The 19,214-nt window shown below is 48.3% G+C and overlaps 1 protein-coding gene across 1 annotated transcript; it reads left to right on the plus strand.

The window, feature by feature from the left end:
* Positions 1-154: 154 nt before the first annotated feature.
* Positions 155-12,353, plus strand: PFDN4 (prefoldin subunit 4). The gene is made up of 4 exons (XM_061127538.1): positions 155-383; positions 9,333-9,440; positions 10,241-10,381; positions 11,963-12,353. Exons 1-4 carry the CDS (start codon positions 360-362, stop codon positions 12,092-12,094), a joined length of 405 nt encoding a protein of 134 aa, XP_060983521.1. The 5' UTR covers positions 155-359; the 3' UTR covers positions 12,095-12,353.
* Positions 12,354-19,214: the final 6,861 nt, after the last annotated feature.

Here is a 19,214-nt window from a genome sequence, read left to right on the forward strand (position 1 = left end):
CCCTCCCCGCGTCGCCGCGCGCTCGTCAGGGAGGCGGGGCCCGGGACCCGCGCTCGGCGCCCCCTGCCGCCCGCCGCCCGCCGCCCGCGCCGCAGCCGCGCCGCCCGCGGTTTCTGTCGGCCCACAGGCGTGCCTGCCCCTTTAATTGGCGCGTACCAAGTCCTTCCCGGTTGCAGGTCCCCCCGAGCCCGGGCGCGAGGAGCCGCCGGCCGGAGGCCCGGTCGGGGGGATGTGGAGCCGGCGCTGCGTCCGCCGCGGGTTCGGGCCGAGGGCGAGCGAGTCCGGGCCGAGGGCGAGCGAGGGCGGGCGCGGGGCCGCTCGGCCGCCCTCCCCGCCTCGCGCCGTAGCGCAGTCCCAAGATGGCGGCCACCATGAAGAAGGCGGTGAGGGGGCTCGGCGGGCGGGCGGCCCGGGGACCGGGGGGCGGCGGGACTGGGAGCTGGGCGGGCGGGCGGCCGGGGGTCGGGGGACAGGGGGGCGGCGGGCCGGGGGTCTGGGCTGGCCGGGGGGGCGGGCGGGCGGCCGGGGCCGGGGGACCGCGGGGCGGCGGGCCGGGGAGCTGGGCGGGCCGGGGCGGGCGGCCGGGATGGGGGCTCGGCGACCGGGGCGGCTCCCGGTGCCGCGGGGTCCCCAGGCCCACCCGGCCGCCCTGGAGGAGCAGGGTCCGCCCGGCGGTGCCGAGGGCCCTGGAGAGGCCGGGGCCCCGCCTCGGGCTGTGGCCGGAGGGGCCGACTGCTGCCGGCTTGCGGCCAACCCTCGCAGCTTCCCGGGGGCCGCCGGCACCCGCCGTCGCCCGGGAGCCGAGGCCCAGGGCCGGAGCTCGCGCCCCGCGCCCGCCCGCGCCCTGCAGGCCCGGCCGCCCGCACCGAGGGCGCGCGGTGCCCGGAGCCGCCTGCTTGTTCCCTCTGCTCCCTCCAGTCTAGCCGGGGACGGACGGAGAAGCAGAGCTGTGAGCGGTTTCCCGGTGACTCAGCTAATAAGCAGAACCCGAGTGCACACCCAGGTTTAATTTTGTCTTTCCCCAAAGCCCACATTTTATCCTACTGAGCAAGTAAAGCGCCTCTTCAGGGCTTATCGCTTGGTGAGGCTACCGGTGCTTGATACCTGCATAGAAAGAAATTAACGCGCAGAGGGGCAAGGCGATCAGAGCGTCTGATGCTTATGAGGCTGTACTATGCGCCGATCCAAGCGCATTCCGTACGGTATTTTAATCCTCGACTCCTTTTAGGATCATGCTGCGTTTATTTTTATTTTACAAATGAAGAACCTGAACCACAGAGGCAAAGTTAGGGTTGAAATAAAGATGGAAGCTCTGCCTCCAGAGCCTGTGTGTAACTTCCATGGTGTCTGATGAGAGTCCGCTGGCTGAAGGCATTGGCTCCGTAGGTTTTATCTTTTTCCTTCAGTCCCCTTCCAAGACCGCGTGGTAATGTGCTTCCATTGCGTTCGGCTCCACACTACCTCACAGCCTTTAGCCACCTGCTCTTGCTGTGGGGTGACCATTCAGGTTTGCCCGAGCCGGAGGGGTTGCTGAAACTGAAGACAGCTCCAGGCAAACCAAGGCGAGTCACTCCTTCTACTGGTCTGTCATCCACAAATTCTTGTGGGGTTCCAGAGTTGAGTTTAGGGCCTTGGTGATTGAGAAATGAGCGAGATTCATTTGGCCTCTGTTTTCTGTTTATATTGCGCCCGCTGTCACGTATGACCTTTAACTCCATGGAAGATAGTAGTTGTGGTTCACCCTCTTTTGACAGATGTAGAAACTGAGGTACAAAAAAAAATAAACATCGAGGAAATGGTCGAAGAATGATTTGAACCTTGGGCTTGATCTCAGAAGTTCTGATGAACAGCATTTTCCTTTCATTCATTTAACAGACTCTCTGAGCGTGGTCAGTGGCATGTTTTCTGTTTCAGGTGACGGAGATGAGGCTGATGGGCAGTAATGAAGTTTCTTTTTTCCCATTGGCTGTGTGGGGTCTTCCTCGCTGAGTGGGCTTTTCTCCAGCTGCAGAGACAGGGGCTACTCTCTCTGGCAGCGCCTGGGTTTCTCATTGCCGTGGCTTTTTTCGTGCTGTGGGACATCCGCTCTAGAATGTTGGGGCTTCAGTAGTTTCGACACGCGGGCTCAGAAGCTGTGGCTCCTGGGCTCCAGAGCACAGGCTCAGTAGTTGTGGCAAAAGGGCTGAGTTGCTTCGAGGCACGTGGGATCTTCCTGGACCAGGGGTCGAGCCTGTGTCTCCTGCATTGGCAGGTGGATTCTTTACCAATGAGCCGCCTGGGAAGGCCTAGTAATGAACTTTTTATCTCCTTTTCCTCGTAGCTTTGTAGAACTGACACCCTTGGGGAAAGGCAGGCGTTAATCAGCTGTCACACAGAAAGGTGTTAAACTTGCAACTCTGAGAAGAACTATGAAAGAAAGGGGCTTGTGAAATGAGGGCTGGAATAGGTCTTTCTTGAGGTCAGAGAAAGCTTTGCTGAGAAGATGTGGTTTACCGGATTCCACAAGGAGGGCAAGAGAAGGTTGGGAGTGCCTCCTGCAGAGGCCTGGGTGCATTCAGTGAAAAGATGGCCAGGAGGAAGGGATTGGGGCGGGAGCAGGCTGAACCATAAGGCAAAGGACTTTTGGAGGGGAAGGTGACGGCCCAAACACAAGGCTCTCTTCTTTATCTTAGGAAGGCTCTCATAGGCGCAACATCTTCCTGTAGGTGTTTCTGGCACTGGGGACAGTTTCTAATAGGTTAGCGACATGTGCGTCTTCCTCTCTGCTGACTCTCAGAGAAGACAGATGCATACCAAAAGGGTGAGAACAAAATATCATAGGACAGCCGTCGGAGTTTAAGAAGAGCTCTTTGCAATCTGGAGTGCTTTACACTGGGTATTTGTAACATCCACTGGGTCGTGACTTTTTATGGTGAGAAGTTAAGATGAGATGACGATTCAGTCTTAACATCTCCAAAGTTCTCCTTTCTCAGACCTGGTTCTTGGCCTGGGTGGGGACTACAGTCTGATTTTTGTTTATACATCCTGAGGGCAAATGTCTCTTCCTCAGAGAAGCACCTTTGACATTTCAAAGAAGCCCTCCAACACTTCCATGTCTTATTAAACTATTTTGCTTTCACTGTCACATGTATCACTAACTAGCAAAAACTCTTACTTTTTACCTAGCTCTTACACTAGAATGTAAGCGTGCCAGGACTCATGAGGGGGAACTCACATTGCCCTGTTGCTAAGTCATGTCCGTCTCTTGGAGACCCCATGGGCTATAGCCCGCCAGGCTCCTCTGTCCGTGGGATTTCCCAGGCAAGAATACCGGAGTGGGCTGCCATTTCCTACTCCAGGGAACCTTCCTGACCCAGGAATGGAACCCAGGTCTCCTGCATTGGCAGGTGGATTCTTTACCACTGAGGCTCCAGGAAAGCCCTCCTGTGCTTAGGAAATGCTAAATTAATGAATGACTGTTCATATGAAAGATGAAAAAAAAAAATTTGTATTGTAAAAACTGGGTAGACAACCTTTAATAAACAAAAATTAAAGCAGATTAAAATTAGCCAGAGTTTTGCTATAGGATGTTTAGAATCCTAGGGGCCCAGCTGTGGGTCCAGCCTACTGGTGATGTGGTCCCAGACTCAGTGTGAGCATGACTGAGGATGAGTCCCTTCCTCCCAGGGTCCCAGGAGAGGCTGATGCTCCCGGGAAGGGTGCAGTTGTAATGCAGGGGATTTTAATTTTCACCTGAAATCTTGAGCAGTCACATTTCTCTTAGGCCTAGCAGAATTTTCTTCCAGACCTGGGTCTGTTCTTTGTAATGATTTTTGGCAAACTTTATTCAGAAAATAAAGCACTTAGCTGTCGTTTACTGAAAGGTGACTGCATCCCCAGGCCCGTTGCTGGGTGCTCATTTTTATCTCTTCTGGAAGGTAGGAATAGCTTCCCCGCCTTAGAGATGACAAAGCCGAGGTGTCTCCAGAGAACTGGATGAGTTGCCCGTGGTTCCTGTTTGCTTGGATTTGAAGCCACTCTTGCTGTTTCCTCCGCTCTGTGACACCTCCAGTACTATGAAAGTCTCCTTCTTCCTTGAGTTGTTTTGGCTTCGTGAACGGAAGTAACTACATCTGTCTTTTCTCCTGACCTTTCGGGACATGGGTCCCTTTAAGAACGGGTGAAAGCCACGAAGAGCCTTCCAGAAGGATGCACACATAACGCAGCACGCCGCACACGGTGTCGGGGAGTAGGTGGACCTCTCACAGTCTGCACTCCCAGTTTAGAATCACGCCCTCCCTGCCAAAATGGAGCCTCCAGCAGCGGAGGTGTGTTCTAGGTCAGCGAGATGAAAACGGAAGCCGCAGTCAGGGACGGTGCTGACTTGTCTCTTTCCACCGCGGGTTAGGCAGTGGGTGTTGGCCTCACACCCCGACTTCAGCCCTTAACCCCAGGGAGAGAACCACAGTCACAGAGATGAACCACAGGGTCCCGTGTGCTGGGGGCTGCTGCTCGGCGAGGCTGCAGCGGGAACCACCTGCTGTGGAAAGATAGAAGGCAGATGGCCAGACTCCGCAGCTTTTCAGAAAGCCCTCGTCGATGAGTCTGACTGAACACGCTTCAGATGCAGGCTCAGAAACTGCACGGAGCCCCAGCTGTGTTCCCGGTGAGCCCTGTGCTGGGCTTCCCGGGGATTGGCCTCCGAAGCCTTCCCGTGACGGGTGATCTGTGAATGCGTGCAGGCTGCTGAAGACTCAGTATTTCAATTCAGCAGGAGTGGGGAGCCTAGAATTCTCTGTTCCCTGTTGGCTTAGAGAGTTGAAACTTCTTTTTTTTTTTTTTAATGTAAATTTATTTATTTTTAATTGGAAGATAATTGCTTTACAATATTGTGATGGTTTCTGCCATACATCAACATAAATCAGCCACAGGTGTACACGTGTCCCCTCCTGCTTGAAACCTCCCTCCCCGCTCCCATCCCATCCCGTCCCGTCCCTCTGGGTTGTCACAGAGCCCCGGGTGTGAGCTCCCTGCGTCGTACAGAAATTCCCTCTGGTTATCTAACGGTACATACGGCAGGGAGCTGAGACTCCTGTGTGGGGAAATGACGCGAATGCGGACGCATCTGTGTGTGGCCTTCGCTTTAGCGTCTGCATCGTATAGCACGCTGCGTCCCAACTTCGTGCTCATAGAAGTTACACACCAGGTTGAACATTCAAAGCTATATGTATATCCCATTGTAAAGGGCTTTTTTCCCAAGATAGGTACTGGGTCTCTGATGAGGCTGATGCATGTTTATTGGGTGATGGGAGCCTGGGTCAGGGGAGGGCTGAGTTCTAGGTGTCTGCATGTATGTTCTGACCACTAAGCTCCCTACTGCTTGAGACAACAGGTTGCCTGTCAAATGAAAGCAATAAGTCACTGGTCATGAGAGAGCAGGTGAAAAGATAGGGTGTGGGGTGGTTATTGTGAACCATTTCTGTTATTGGTAATGGAGCCTACAGTAGTCCTTGTTGAAGCTGTCTCTTTCCTCCTTTAAATTGTAACCATGTGCCCTTGTTCCTGTCTTTTAAGTGAGGGGAAACTAAGGAAGTCTGTTATTTAAAAGATTTTGTAAAAATATGTGGTCCCTCATTAATCACTTGACTATCCTCCAATATAAAAGAAAATTAAAACAATTTTTTATTTAATAAAATTAAAATTAGAAACAGGAAAGTGAAAAGGGGAAGGAAACAACAACAAAAAAGATGGTCCCCCTTTGAAAATCTGAAGCCAAGGACTTCCTGCTCCTTCTAGACATGTGTGACTGCATGTGTAAAACACGCACTTGCAGACACACACACTTTGCCTTTAATTTCCGCGTGCTCGTGGGTCTCTCTGGCTCTGGAGCTGGATCCCAGGCTCTGCCCCTGGCTGTCTGTGTGGCTTTGGGCAAATTCCTCAACCTCTCTCTGCCAGGCTTTCTGTAGAATAGCGGTGCTAATGATCCTGCTTACTAAGGCTGATTGGGGGATTAGCTGCTGCTGCTAAGTCACGTCAGTCATCAGTCCTGTCCGACCCTGCGCGACCCTGTAGACGGCAGCCCACTAGGCTCCCCGTCCCTGGGATTCTCCAGGCAAGAACACTGCAGTGGGCTGCCATTTCCTTCTCCAATGCAGGAAAGTGAAAAGTGAAAGTGAAGTCGCTCCGTTGTGTCCGACTCTTAGCGACCCCATGGACCACAGCCCACCAGGCTCCTCCGTCCACGGGATTTTCCAGGCGAGAGCACTGGGTGCCTGCTCCATGGGGGAGGATCAGCAGCAGTAATAAGTACTTAGAAAGCCCTGGGCATGCAGTAAGTGCTCAGTGAATGCTGCCGTTTGGTCACTCCGTCAGGTCTGACTCTCTGCCTCCCCATGGACTCCCCAGTCTCCTCTGTCCGTGGGATTTCCCAGGCAAGAATAATGGAGTGGGTTGCCATTCCCTTTTCCAGTAAACGTTAGCTGTTACTGATATGACTCCATACTTTATCATGTAAGCTGTCTAATTTTATTTACTGATTTAACCACATTAATCACATCAGTTCAGTTCAGTCGCTCAGTTGTGACTCTTTGTGACCCCATGGACTGCAGCACGCCAGGCCTCCCTGTTCATCACCAACTCCTGGAGTTTACCCATACTCGGGTCCATTGAGTCGGTAATGCCATCCAACCATCTGTCGTCCCCTTCTCCCGCCTTCAATCTTTCCCAGCATCAGGGTCTTTTCAAATGAGTCAGCTCTTTGTGTCAGGTGGCCACAAGTATTGGAGTTTCAGCTTCAACATCAGTCCTTCCAGTGAATATTCAGGACTGATTTCCTATAGGATGGACTGGTTGGGTCTCCTTGCAGTCCAAGGAACTCTCAAGAGTCTTCAACACCACAGTCAAAAGCATCAATTCTTCAATGCTCAGTTTTCTTTATAGTTCAACTCTTCCATACGTGACCACTGGAAAAACCATAGCCTTGACTAGACGGACCTTGTTGGCAAAGCAATATCTCTACTTTTTAATATGCTGTCTGGGTGGGTCATAACTTTTCTTCCAAGGAGCAAGTGTCTTAATTTCATGGCTGCAGTCATCTGCAGTGATTTTGGAGCCCCCCAAAATAAAGTCAGTCACTGTTTCCACTGTTTCCCCATCTATTTGCCATGAAGTGATGGGACCAGATGCCATGATCTTTGTTTTCTGAATGTTGAGCTTTAAGCCAACTTTTTCACTCTCCTCTTTCACTTTCAAGAGGCTCTTTAGTTCTTCTTTGCTTTTCTGCCATAAGTGTGGTGTCATCTGCATATCTGAGGTTATTGATATTTCTCCAGCAATCTTGATTCCGGCTTGTGCTTCATCCAGCCCAGTGTTTCTCATGATGTACTCTGCATATAAGTTAAATAAGCAGGGTGACAATATACAGCCTTGACATACTCCTTTCCTGATTTGGAACCAGTCTGTTGTTCCATGTTCAGTTCTAACTGTTGCTTCCTGACCTGCATACAGATTTCTCAAGAGGCAGGTCAGGTGGTCTGGTATTCCCATCTCTTGAAGAATTTTCCACAGTTTATTGTGATCCACACAGTCAAAGGCTTTGGCATAGTCAAGAATGCAGAAGTAGATGTTTTTCTGGAATTCTCTCACTTTTTTGATGATTCAGTGGATGTTAGCAGATTGATCTGGTTCCTCTGCCTTTTCTAAATCCAGCTTGAACATCTGTAGTTTACGGTTCACATATTGCTGAAGCCTGGCTTGGAGAATTTTGAGCATTACTTTGCTAGCATGTGAGATGAGTGCAATTATGCGGTAGTTTGAACATTCTTTGGCATTGCCTTTCTTTGGGATTGGAATGAAAACTGATCTTTTCCAGTCCTGTGACCACTGCTGAGTTTTCCAAAGTTGCTGTCATGTTGAGTGCAGCATTTCACAGCATCATCTTTTAGGATTTGAAATAGCTCAGCTGGAATTACGTCACCTCCACTAGCTTTGTTCTTAGTGATGCTTCCTAAGGCCCACTTGACTTCGCATTCCAGGATGTCTGGCTCTAGGTGAGTGATCACACCATCGTGGTTATCTGGGTCGTGAGGATCTTTTTTGTGCAGTTCTTCTGTGTATTCTTGCCACCTCTTCTTAATATCTTCTGCTTCTGTTAGATCCCTACTATTTCTGTCCTTTATCGAACCTATCTTTGCATGAAATGTTCCCTTGGTATCTCTGGTTTTCTTTCGGAGATCTCTAGTCTTTCTCATTCTATTGTTTTCCTCAGTTTCTTTGCATTGATCACTGAGGAAGGCTTTCTTATCTCGCCTTGCTTCTTGGGAACTCTGCATTCAATATTTTTCATTTTACAGTGAATTACACCTTATTCATAGTAAAGACACGTAAGTTCTACATTAGAGCAAACGTAAACTTTTACTGTGTGTGTGTGGAATATAGTCACTGAAATGTATAGTGACCTCATGCCAGTGTATCAGTCAGATTAAAAATTACAGAAATGAGGGCGCTCACCCTGGTGCTCCTTGCCAGCCTGGAGGGTGGGTGGGGTGGGGAGGCGGGGGAGGCTCACGGGGAGGGGACGTCTGTGTGCTTGGGGCTGATTGAGGTTGTGCAGCAGAAGCCAGCACAACCTTGTAAAGCAGCTGCTGTTGTTCAGTCACTAAATCGTGTCCGACTCTGCCGCCCCACGAGCTGCAGCACGCAAGCCTTCCCTGTCCTTCACTAGCTCCTGGAGTTTGCTCAGACTCCTGTCCATTGAGATTGTTGGAACCATCTCATCTTCTGTTGCCCCTTCTCTTGCCCTCAATCTTTCCCAGCACCAGGGCCTTTCCCAATGAGTCGGCTCTTTGCATCAGGTGGCCAAAGTAAAGCAATTATCTTCCAATTAAAAATAAATTCTAAAATATTATGGAAACGGTCAGACTTCCGATAGCCTCAGTAAGCTTGAGCAAGTTTTTACTCTTAGAGAATAAACCAGTTTGAGGCATTTACCAAAATTAACTAGCACATCACTTTTGCTCCCTGGATTATCTTGATGAAAGAATGTTCCAGCTTGAGAAATTCTGCTCCAGGCCAAAAGTTGACTGACTTGATCCAGGATTTATTCTCAATTGTTGTTTATGTTTGAAATGTTTTTGCGGATTAGGCATTCCATAGCCTATCCGGAGAGGTTATAGGTCTAAGCCTTTGGTTCTGCAGCCTGGTAGGGCCTGTGTCTGTGACGGTCTCTGCCTCTCGTGGTCCTGGACTCTGAGGACAAGCAATTTATCGAGATATTTCAGAGTTCTGCTAAAAGCTAACCTCTAACCTCTCCATTCAGATTAATTCTACAAAACTTGTCAATGTTTTCTCAGGCTGCAGAAGACGTCAATGTCACTTTTGAAGATCAACAAAAGATAAACAAATTTGCACGGAATACAAGTAGAATCACAGAGCTGAAGGAAGAAATAGAAGTAAAAAAGGTATTGAAACTGATGTTATTTAAGAAACATGAAAGCTCTTCCTGCTGTAGCTTTTTGTAACTAAATTCAGTCCTGTGTGATTGTAGCGGTCTCAGGCTCCCCGTTGCCAGTCACGTGATACACTCCAGTTAGCTTAAGAAGGAAGATGTTAGTTGAGGGAGGTGGGCGCGCCCGTTGTTGGGGATGTGCCCTCTGGCTAAGGGTCGAGGAGCAGGTCGCAGAGCCTCGGCGCAGAGCCCTGGGCCAGTGATGCGGCTGCTGCTTCCCCGCTGACGCAGGGCCGTCTGCGCCCTCCTTGGGGAGGACTCTGCCCAGCGGTCCTTGGGACTTGGCCGCTGCCCACCCCAGGCCTGCGTGTCAGAGCCCACTTCTCATGGCAGTTCTCCTGGGCTGAAGGCCAGGTCAACTGTCGTTGATTAGGGGAATTTATGTTATTATTTGCTTGCATCGAGCAGAGCTGAGAAAGGCGAGTTTGTGTTTGTGTTTTTATTCTGCGGTTGGAAGGCAGAAATTCCCAAGGAGAAGAGCAAAGTAGGAGACCTTCCGAGTGGCTTTGGATACCCCGTGGCCCACTCCAGGGGCCGTGGAGCAGTCTGGAGCGGTCCAGAGGGCAGCGAGTCCGTGTGCTCCCGTGGGAAACGCCGTCCAGAACATGTGCAACACTCGCATTTCAGTGTCACGGTTCCTTTGCGAAAGGGTCTCTTAGAGCATAGCGTGGGTGTCCCAGATGACAGGTGGGCTTTACCTCTGTTAGAGAATTTTGAATGCATTTTTCATTGCTGTTCACTTCTGATATACAGAAACAACTACAAAACTTAGAAGATGCCTGTGAGGACATCATGCTTGCAGATGATGACTGCTTAATGATACCTTATCAGATCGGCGATGTTTTCATTAGTCATTCTCAAGAAGAAACACAAGAAATGTTAGAAGAAGCCAAGGTGTGTTGAAATCTCTCCCTGGAGGGTGAAGTTTAACTCTTAAATTAGGATTTTATGTCATCATAAAGAATGTGTAATTATAGATGTAGGGAAGGTCAGGGATGCCAGCTTACATTTCATGGGTCCTTCCAATGTCCTCGGCCTCCTCTGAATGCTTGTAAACATGATCTTGTTTAATCTCAAGGATGACTCTGGCGTATTTGTGGGAATCCCAGTTTAGAGTTGAAGAAGAATAGTGTCTTAGGTTATGGGACTCACTCAGAGTGACAAAGGGGATGATCTTTTGAGCCCAGAAGCTGTGGCCTAAATTTATAGTTTTCAGAAAGTACAGAATATCATAAAACAGAAAAAGAAGACCACTCGTAATCCTACTACCCAGAGGTAATCATCCATGACAGTTTCATGGATGTGTTTCTTTTATGTTCTCTTCCTATGTGTATTTTTACATCACATTTTGGTCAGTTAACATCCTAGTGGGAGTATTTTATTGTTCCATTCAATGTTCATTTATCCAGCAGGTCTTCACCGGGAGCCTGTTGGGGCCACATGTGCGTTAAAAGGATCATTTTTGATGACTGTTTAATGTCTTGTTGGAGGACATTGATTCAGCTCACTGTCCTCTCGTTACAGTAATTTGTTTTCACTATTTTTCTATAGGAATATTGTGGTGAACATTCTTATTAAATCTTTGTTCACCTTTAGGAAGTTTCTTTAAGGAACTAATCAGAGAAGTGTAATTACTGGGTCAGAGTATGGATTCATTGACAACATTTGGGCTTGTTAAAAATTCAGATTATTGAGTCCAGCGCCAAGAATTCCTTATTCGCGAGGCCTGGAGTGGCGCCCTGGTGACCTGGGGGCTCCGCTTTGAGAACCGCTGGCCAGATTTCTAACATGTTAACATTGCCGATATTAGACATTCTTCTTTTGTTCAGGTATTAACGGGTATGCATGTTATTTGTGTAAATCCATTTTTTCTTTGTCGTAGTTAAGAAAAATCCTTTTGATCCTGGCCAGGAAGGGATTTCTGACATTCCGTGCGTTTCGTGTGGCAACGCTTCTCTGTCATAAATGAGACTCTGATTACGGCTCTCTCAGAGTCTAACTCCAGGGGCCTCATAGTTAGGAAACTGCCAGATTTTGACAAGTTGTTACTCTTAAATGATTGGTGGGAGTGTGAATTTTTATCATTTCCTCTAGTTCCATAGTTATTTTTGTGGGAAGTTGGAAGAGGCTGTGTCAGAAGACAGGCCCATGGTAAACTGTTTACCTAAAATGTTTATATAGCATTCTTTTTATTGGGATATGATAATTTATTTTATCTTATTCTGTTCTTTCAAGTTAGCCAGAACTGAGAAAAGCTTGATTTAGTCTATAATAAACAAATATAGATCATGAATAAAACGTGCCCACAGTCAGACTTTTGGTTTAGATTTAATTATCAGTATTATTTAGCTGCCTGTCCAAGTTTAGGAAGTGTTTGACCCAAAATCCTTCCCAGATGTTATTTCATTCACAGATGCTCAGAATTCATCCAATTGAATAGAATTAATTTAAACTAATTTTTTTTTTTTTTTGCAGAAAAATTTGCAAGAAGAAATTGACGCCTTAGAATCCAGAGTGGAATCAATTCAGCGGGTGTTAGCAGATTTGAAAGTTCAGTTATATGCAAAATTTGGGAGTAACATAAACCTTGAAGCTGATGAAAGTTAAACATTTTATAAAATTTTTTTTAATTTGTTTAATAAACTTGGAATATTGTTTAAAATGATAATTTCCCTTCTTCAAATGAAATGGAAAGCAAAACTTTTTTTAAATTTTTCATTTATTTAATGGAAACTTGCCTATTTTCACGTCTTGCTTATTTATTTTATATTTTTAAAAGAAGACAGTATTCATCTATGTATTTTGCATAACAATTATATCAAGTGTAGGGGCTTTATGTCATGTTATTAAAATCAGTTAAGCAATCTTTCCTGTTTCTATATTGTCATTTAGAACATTTGTGCCATTTTTACTTAGAAGAAAATTTTAACAGTTACATGTGTCTTGTTTATCTGTGTCTATTTCAGTTGCCCCTTTGAGATGATGAAAGCCCTGCTTTCATTCCATCTTACATCTGTCTCTCTACTCACTTCCCCAACTAACACTGTCATATACTAAAACATATGTGTATGCTTTATTTAATATGTGCAGTATATATTACATCTTAGTATATATATTGGTTTAAGAGTCCAGATGACGCAGAAACAAGTTGAGGCCTATTGAGCTTCATACATAGAGCAGAACAACCGAGATGAACCAATAGAAAGAGATGTTTAGGTTCTTTTTTTTTTTTTTTTCAAATAACGTTTTAGACTTTATTTTAGTGCTTTGTAATTAACTGCAGTTTATATTGATAATGATGTGGAAGTTAAGCAGCTGTGTATTTAAAAATAAGGCTTTTTACCTTAAAGAGTACACTTACTCCCTACTGCCCTCCCCCAGAAGATAACCCTTTTGGGATTTAGAAGACTTAATTATACTAACTTTCCAGCAGATGGCACTGATATGCCAAAACACCAGTGGAGGCCTCATAATGCAAAAATGAGATGTCCCAGATTAACTGTCCAGAGTCTTAGAGGAAATGTCATTTTTTAATTCTCAAGGCTAAACACTGCATATGTATTTTTTGGTTAAATGTTTGAAAACGGTTCAGCCTGAAAGGTAGAGAGAGTGTGTGTGTGTGTTACTCACTCAGTCCTGACTTCGCAGCCTCATGGACTGTAGCCCGCCAGGGGCCTCCATCCATGGAATGCTCCGGGCAGGAACCCTGGATGGGTAGCCATTCTCTTCTCCCGGGGATTTTCCTAGCCTAGAGATCAAACTTGGGTCTCCTGCACTGCAGGCAGATTCTTGATTGTTTGAGCCATCAAGGAAGCCCGAAGGTAGAATATATAACTCGAAAGTTCTTCATGACCTAAAGGCATACTTGTAAGTTGCTGCAAATTTTCTCAAATAGTATATTCAAATCCTAGAAAACGACTGTCACAAGGATAGTTTTTCTTCTGTGCATTTGGTTGCAAGCGTGAGACTCGGGAGTGTACCAGGAAATAGATGACACCCTCACATTAGAAAGAGCTTCCCTTGTGGCTCAGATGGTGAAAAATCTGCCTGCAGTGCAGGAGACCGGGGTTCAATCCCCAGGTTGGGAAGATCCCCTGAAGAAGGAAATGGCAACCCACTCCAGTATTGCCTGGAGAGTCCCATGGAGGAGCTGGTAGGCTACCGTCCATGGGGCACAAAGAGTCGGACACGACTGAGCAACCAACACTCTCACTCTCTGTCCAGTTAGAGAAGTTGGAGGAACTTTGGGCCTGGTTCCAAGGCTGGAGGGTGAACCCCAGGAGTGTGTGTTCCCACGGGCGTCAGGGAGGGGCAGCCACCCCCTCCACTCCGGGACCGGGGCAGGGCTGCCTTGGTCTGACGAGAGGCGCAGCTGGCCCGGGGCCTCCCCGCAGTGACGAGTGTGGACGGGACCCTGACCTCACTCCCTGCAGAACCCAGCGGCTGCCCACCATTGGCCAAACGCAGCCGGAATCCAGAGGTGGTCCATAGAAGTTGGTCTGTTACAGGGCCCGTGGGGAGACGGATGGCTGGGTCTGGTGGGCCTGTTGGAAGACCTAGCGGAGGCTGGCTGAGACCGAGCCGTTGAGAAGTTTTGACAGTGAAGGCTCAGCTGACTGACATGCCAGAAACGGAATCGCGGAACCGGCCAGGACTGAGGATTTTGTCAGCGTGTTAGCAAATAAGCCTAACACAAGGAAACAAAGATTTCATGGTGGGGAGGAAGAGGGACACATTATTGCTAACTTTCTACCTTGTCTTTAAAGTTTACCTGTGAAGTAAATTTATAAAGGACATCGAAATATATGACTCCCATTTTAAGTTCATTGAAGTCCCATTTAAGTTCATTAAGTGTCCCTCAGCCTTCTCTTATTTTTATTAGTAACCTCGCTGGGCGGGGTGAAGGCTGCGGACAGAACGCGCCGCATCTCGCACTGAGCCCTCCCTCCACCCTAGACCTGTCGATCTGAATCGTCACCGCTAACGTTTTTTTTTTTAAGTTGGAGTGTAATCCTGTGACAATGTTAGTTTCTGCTTGCAACAAAGTGAGTCAGTTGTATGTACGCATGTGTCCCCCTTCTGAGCCTCCCTCGAACAAACCCCTGCCCCGCCCCCCACTGTTCTCCTTTTGACAGGAATCCTGATTTTTATGTACAGTCACTATTTTTAGAAAATGCTGCCTTTTTTTTTTTTTTTTTTTTAAAGCAATGCAGGCTAAACAAAAGATATTTGTGGAATAAAATGGACCAGCAGGCTGCCAGTTTGCAAACACACACAATATGCTACATCCTATCCAGGCCTTGATAGGAAGCAAAGAACAGGTCATTTGGTCTGCAATGTGCGTCTTAGGAGCTTGTGCCGCGGACTTTAGTTTTTAAATACATCTCAAGCCTATCCATTTCTTTCTATCTCCACAGCCACCAGTAGACTTGTCCAAGCGATAAGAGCTCTACTCAAAACCCTGACTCACGGGGCGATGGGGAGTTCAGGGCTGCTGGAGAGGGGCGTTTTGACAGCTGGAAGCCAGGGGCAGTCTCCGAGGGGCTTTGAACAGAAAGGTGGCGTATATGATTGGAACGGGATTTTAGAATAACTGGGCAGTTGTTCGGTGGTTTTCTGCAAAGTCATGGAGGAAGGGTTGCTGGGTGTTACTGCACTTTCTTTGGCACGTGGATCCAGTTGGCAGGGGAAGACCAGGAAGCCGGACCTGGAGAGAAGGTGAGGGCTGCCAGCCTTGACAGTGGCTGGGGAGGTGATGGAGCCAGAGAGAACGTGGCCGAGGACAGCCTGCAACAGCATTTGTTTCTCAGTTAAAATTTTTTTCTTCAATGTTGCTTGCTACAATAAAATGGAGATCTCACATGAGGATCCACAGTTTGGCAACAGAAACATTCCAGTCGCACCTGTAGCCGCTCACCATCAGATGGGGCGGGGGTCCTGCTAGCCTGCCCCCCCTCATTTGCATAGTTCGGGGTCCTGCTCGCGCTAGACTCTGCAACGCCCCCTCTCAAGAGCGCACACCCCACGGGGAAGCCTGTGCGACCCCCGGGAAGCCCGTGGAATGGCTAACAAAGGCGGCAAAGTTGGCGGTGTCTGGCTTATCCTGCGGGGAGGGGAGGAGAAAGTCAGGAGGCTGGCTTTGAGCCCTTGGAGTTGCCAACCTGCACATGTGCCCTTGGCAGTTGGAAAGGTGAGTTGGGACCTTTTTTCCCCGGGGTCAGAGGGGCAGCAAAGTCCCCGGTGCTGCTGCCTCCTAGGAGAGGTGGGGCCGCCCGAGGTAGGGAGCTGGCAGCCGAGGTGGGCCTGGGAGTGCCTGCCTGGCAGCGACCTGCTCTGCGTCCTGGGAGGCAGCGGGGCTCAGGGGACCCAGGTCCTGGCACGGAGGCACAGTCTGCACTTGAGCCCCTGCTTCCCAGGTCCCCGTGAGCCCGGGGCAGGCCGAGCCCCTGCTTCCCGGGTCCCCATGAGCCCGGGGCAGGCCGAGCCCCTGCTTCCCGGGTCCCCGTGAGCCCGGGGCAGTCTGAGCCCCTGCTTCCCGGGTTGCTGAGTCATGGCCGACTCTTTGCGACCCGTGGACTGTGGCCCACCAGTCTCCTCCGTCCATGGGATTCTCCAGGCAAGAACACTGGAGCGGGTTGCCATTTCCTTCTCTGGGGGATCTTCCCGTCCCAGGGATGGAACCTGTGTCTCCTGCTTTGGCAGGCGGATTCTTTACCACTGAGTCACCTGGGAAGACCCCCATGTAGGACTGTGGACATTGTTTTAGGGCAGTTTTCATCCTAGAGAAGTGCTTCTAGTTACGGTTACTGGGGATTTTGTTAAAACGCAGGTTCTGGTTCAGTGCGTTCAGGCTGAGGCCTGGAACTCTGCATTTCTAACAAACTTCTAGAGTGTTCTGCTATTGCTGGTCGGTGGGCCACACACTGGTCAGCCTAGATGGCTTGTCGTGGAAGAGAAGAGTGCTTAGAATTCAGGTGGGAGGAAAAAGAACCAGGAGAGGAGGCAGAGGCTGCGGTGTGAGGGGTGCAGAGTATGACTGCTCTCACGGATGGAAAGTTTTCTGCAGGACTAAATCCTGAAAAATAATTTTCTCCATTAGGCATGATGTTGAGCATGTGAAGGATAGAATAGGTGCCTTCAGCAACTATTTATAGAAACTGGGGGTGGAACTCAGTGGTTTAACAAGCCTTCCAGGTGGTTGTGGTTCAGTTAAAGATCCCTAGGTTCAAGTGATTGTGGCTGTGTGGGCAGGAAGAACCGCCCCCCCCAAGGCCAGCAGAGACTTCTCGGTCCCTGGCTTCAGTGGGGGGAGCACCCAAGAAGAGACTGACCCGTCTTGCCTGGGGGGCTGGCGGCTGGGGCGTCCGGCTTGCTGGTCGGTGGCAAACAGCGTATAAAAGACTAAGCAGTGGGTCATGGAGATGTGCAGGCAGAAGTGAGAAGTATCTTTACAAGAAAGTGAACGGTGGAGGGAAGGTGGTAGACTGTCCTTTGATGTGCAGCCAGAAGGGCCGTTTTGGGTTTGCTTTTGTTTTCGAAGATCAGGGAATATATGAGTCCATGTAGGAGTAGATGGGGAGGAGTCCAGGAGAGAAAGTGATGAAAAACCCAAGGAACAAGAGACGAGGACGCTCAGCAAGGGAAGGGTCCGTGCAAGCATTGGGCTTCTCCGAACAGTAAACTGGGAAGATGTGTGGTGCAGTTCATGTTTATGCAAGCTCTTCCTGGAGGAATAAATGATGGAAAAAAATCAGAATGGTGATTAATTCTGGAGAGGAAGAAAGATATGGTGGGGGGTGGGGGTGGGAGACCAACCCAGGAAGCTGGTCATGGGTTGGTTTGTTTAGTTGCTAAGTCATGTCTGACTCTTTGGGACCCAGGGAATGTAGCCTGCCAGGCTCCTCTGTCCATGAGATTTCCCAGGCAAAAATACTGGAGTAGATTGCCATTTCCTTCTCTAGGGGATCTTCCCGACCCTGGGCTCAAACCTGAGACTCTTGTATTACAGGCAGAGTCTTTATCACTGAGCCACCTGGGCACATAGCCATTTCCTTCAGTGCGTTATATTCAGTATGAATCCTTTGTGAAATCATTCACAATAGCAAGCTTTTATAAAATTCTCTTAGTTCTGGCAAAGACCAAATAGAAGTGTGTGTTGTAAGGTTGTTGGAAGTGAAGTGAAAGTCGCCCAGTCGTGTCTGACTCTTGGAATTCTCCAGGTCAGAATACTGGAGTGGGTGGCCTTTCCCTTCTCCAGGAGATCTTTGCAACCCAGGCCTCCCGCATTGCAGGGGGATTCTTTACCAGCTGAGCCACCAGGGAAGGCCTTGCAGGGTTGTTACTGATACTTGACTCTATCACTTTCAGCATTTTCACGTGTCATTTGACATAAAGCAGAGTAGTGTAACTCTCGATTTTAAAAGGTAAAAAATAGTTTGACAACTAAAGCCTCAGTTCTTTATTAAAGATCACATGTGTACGGATACACAGACACACATGCTCACATGTGCTAGACAGAACTTAAAGTCTGGCTTAAAGATCTGGTATAAGGATTTTGGAGAAGGGTGATTAGGGTGGGTTGGTTTATAGGTGTTTTCCACTGATTAATTTTCTGGTAGAGCCTGCATTCTGATCTCTGAGAATAATTGTGATACCAAGAACCAGTACTGGGGGCTTATGTGTTGGTGCTGTTCTGAAGGCTTTTTCTGTATTGAATCTTTTCTCACAGTAACGCTGTAGATTCTAGTATCACTTCTCATGGTACAGATGTGGTAAAAGGTTTATGAAGATTAAGCAATTTGCCCCAGGTACTATAGCTTAGTGAGCAAACGGGCTGTTAATCAACGTACAGACTGTACTTCTGAGATTTCTTTGGTGATTTTGTGTCCTTTTACTGATGAAAAAGAATTTCAGAATGTGTGTGTGTGTGTGTGTGTGCATATAAGATATAAAGATTAAAAAGAGGGAAGGGACTTCCTGGTGGTCCAGTGGCTAAGACGCCGTGCTCCCAGTGCAGGGAGCCTGTGTTCGATCCTTGGTCGGAGAACTCAGTCCCAAGTGCTGCAACTAAGACCCAGCACAGCCAAATAAAAAATTATTTAAAAAGAGAGAGGGAAGAGAGAAAGGGTGGAAAGGAGTAAAAAAGAAAAAAATACATTGGCACAGAGTCCACACATTAGGTTAACACATTCGAGATTCCGGTGGTTAAGGCAAAGAAAGAAAATGAAGTGAAATAACCACATTAGAAAGAGTGATATACATCAGGAGAATGGAAAAAAAAAAAGTTTCTCAGACGATTAAACCCTGAAAAAAATGTTCCCTATTGACTTTGAGCAATGCAATAGATGTTAACTTCAACAGCGATTCAGAACAAATGCAGGAGCAAAATTCACAAGGCCAACTCTCATAGCAACTTAACAGTTAACCTCAATCCAGTGGAAGGGAGTCTGGGAGAGGCTGTTGATAACCAGCCAACATCCGTATAGCTGGCACAGCGTGAGCACTTGATATATACCAAGCAGTCCTTCTGACCCTCTAAGGAACAGGCTATTATCACTGTCTCCATTTTACAGATGAGAAAATGGAGGCCCAGGGAAATTAAATGCCCTGCTGGAGGTTCCCCCGCCTTTAGTGAAGGAGCCAAGACTCAAATCCAAGCAGTGGGGCTTCAGTCTCTGTACCTAGCCCCTCGAGTGCAGTACTGATATGTAAGTGTATAATCTTGGAG

The sequence above is a fragment of the Dama dama genome, chromosome 23, assembly GCF_033118175.1.
Source record: "Dama dama isolate Ldn47 chromosome 23, ASM3311817v1, whole genome shotgun sequence".
NCBI classification, from domain to species: Eukaryota; Metazoa; Chordata; class Mammalia; order Artiodactyla; family Cervidae; genus Dama; species Dama dama.

Coding starts and splice junctions, on each gene's coding strand:
- PFDN4 (XM_061127538.1), top strand. CDS start 360: ATGGCGGCCACCATGAAGAAGGCG. Junction 384..9,332: donor CGGCCACCATGAAGAAGGCG/GTGAGGGGGCTC, acceptor ATGTTTTCTCAG/GCTGCAGAAGACGTCAATGT. Junction 10,382..11,962: donor AAATGTTAGAAGAAGCCAAG/GTGTGTTGAAAT, acceptor TTTTTTTTGCAG/AAAAATTTGCAAGAAGAAAT.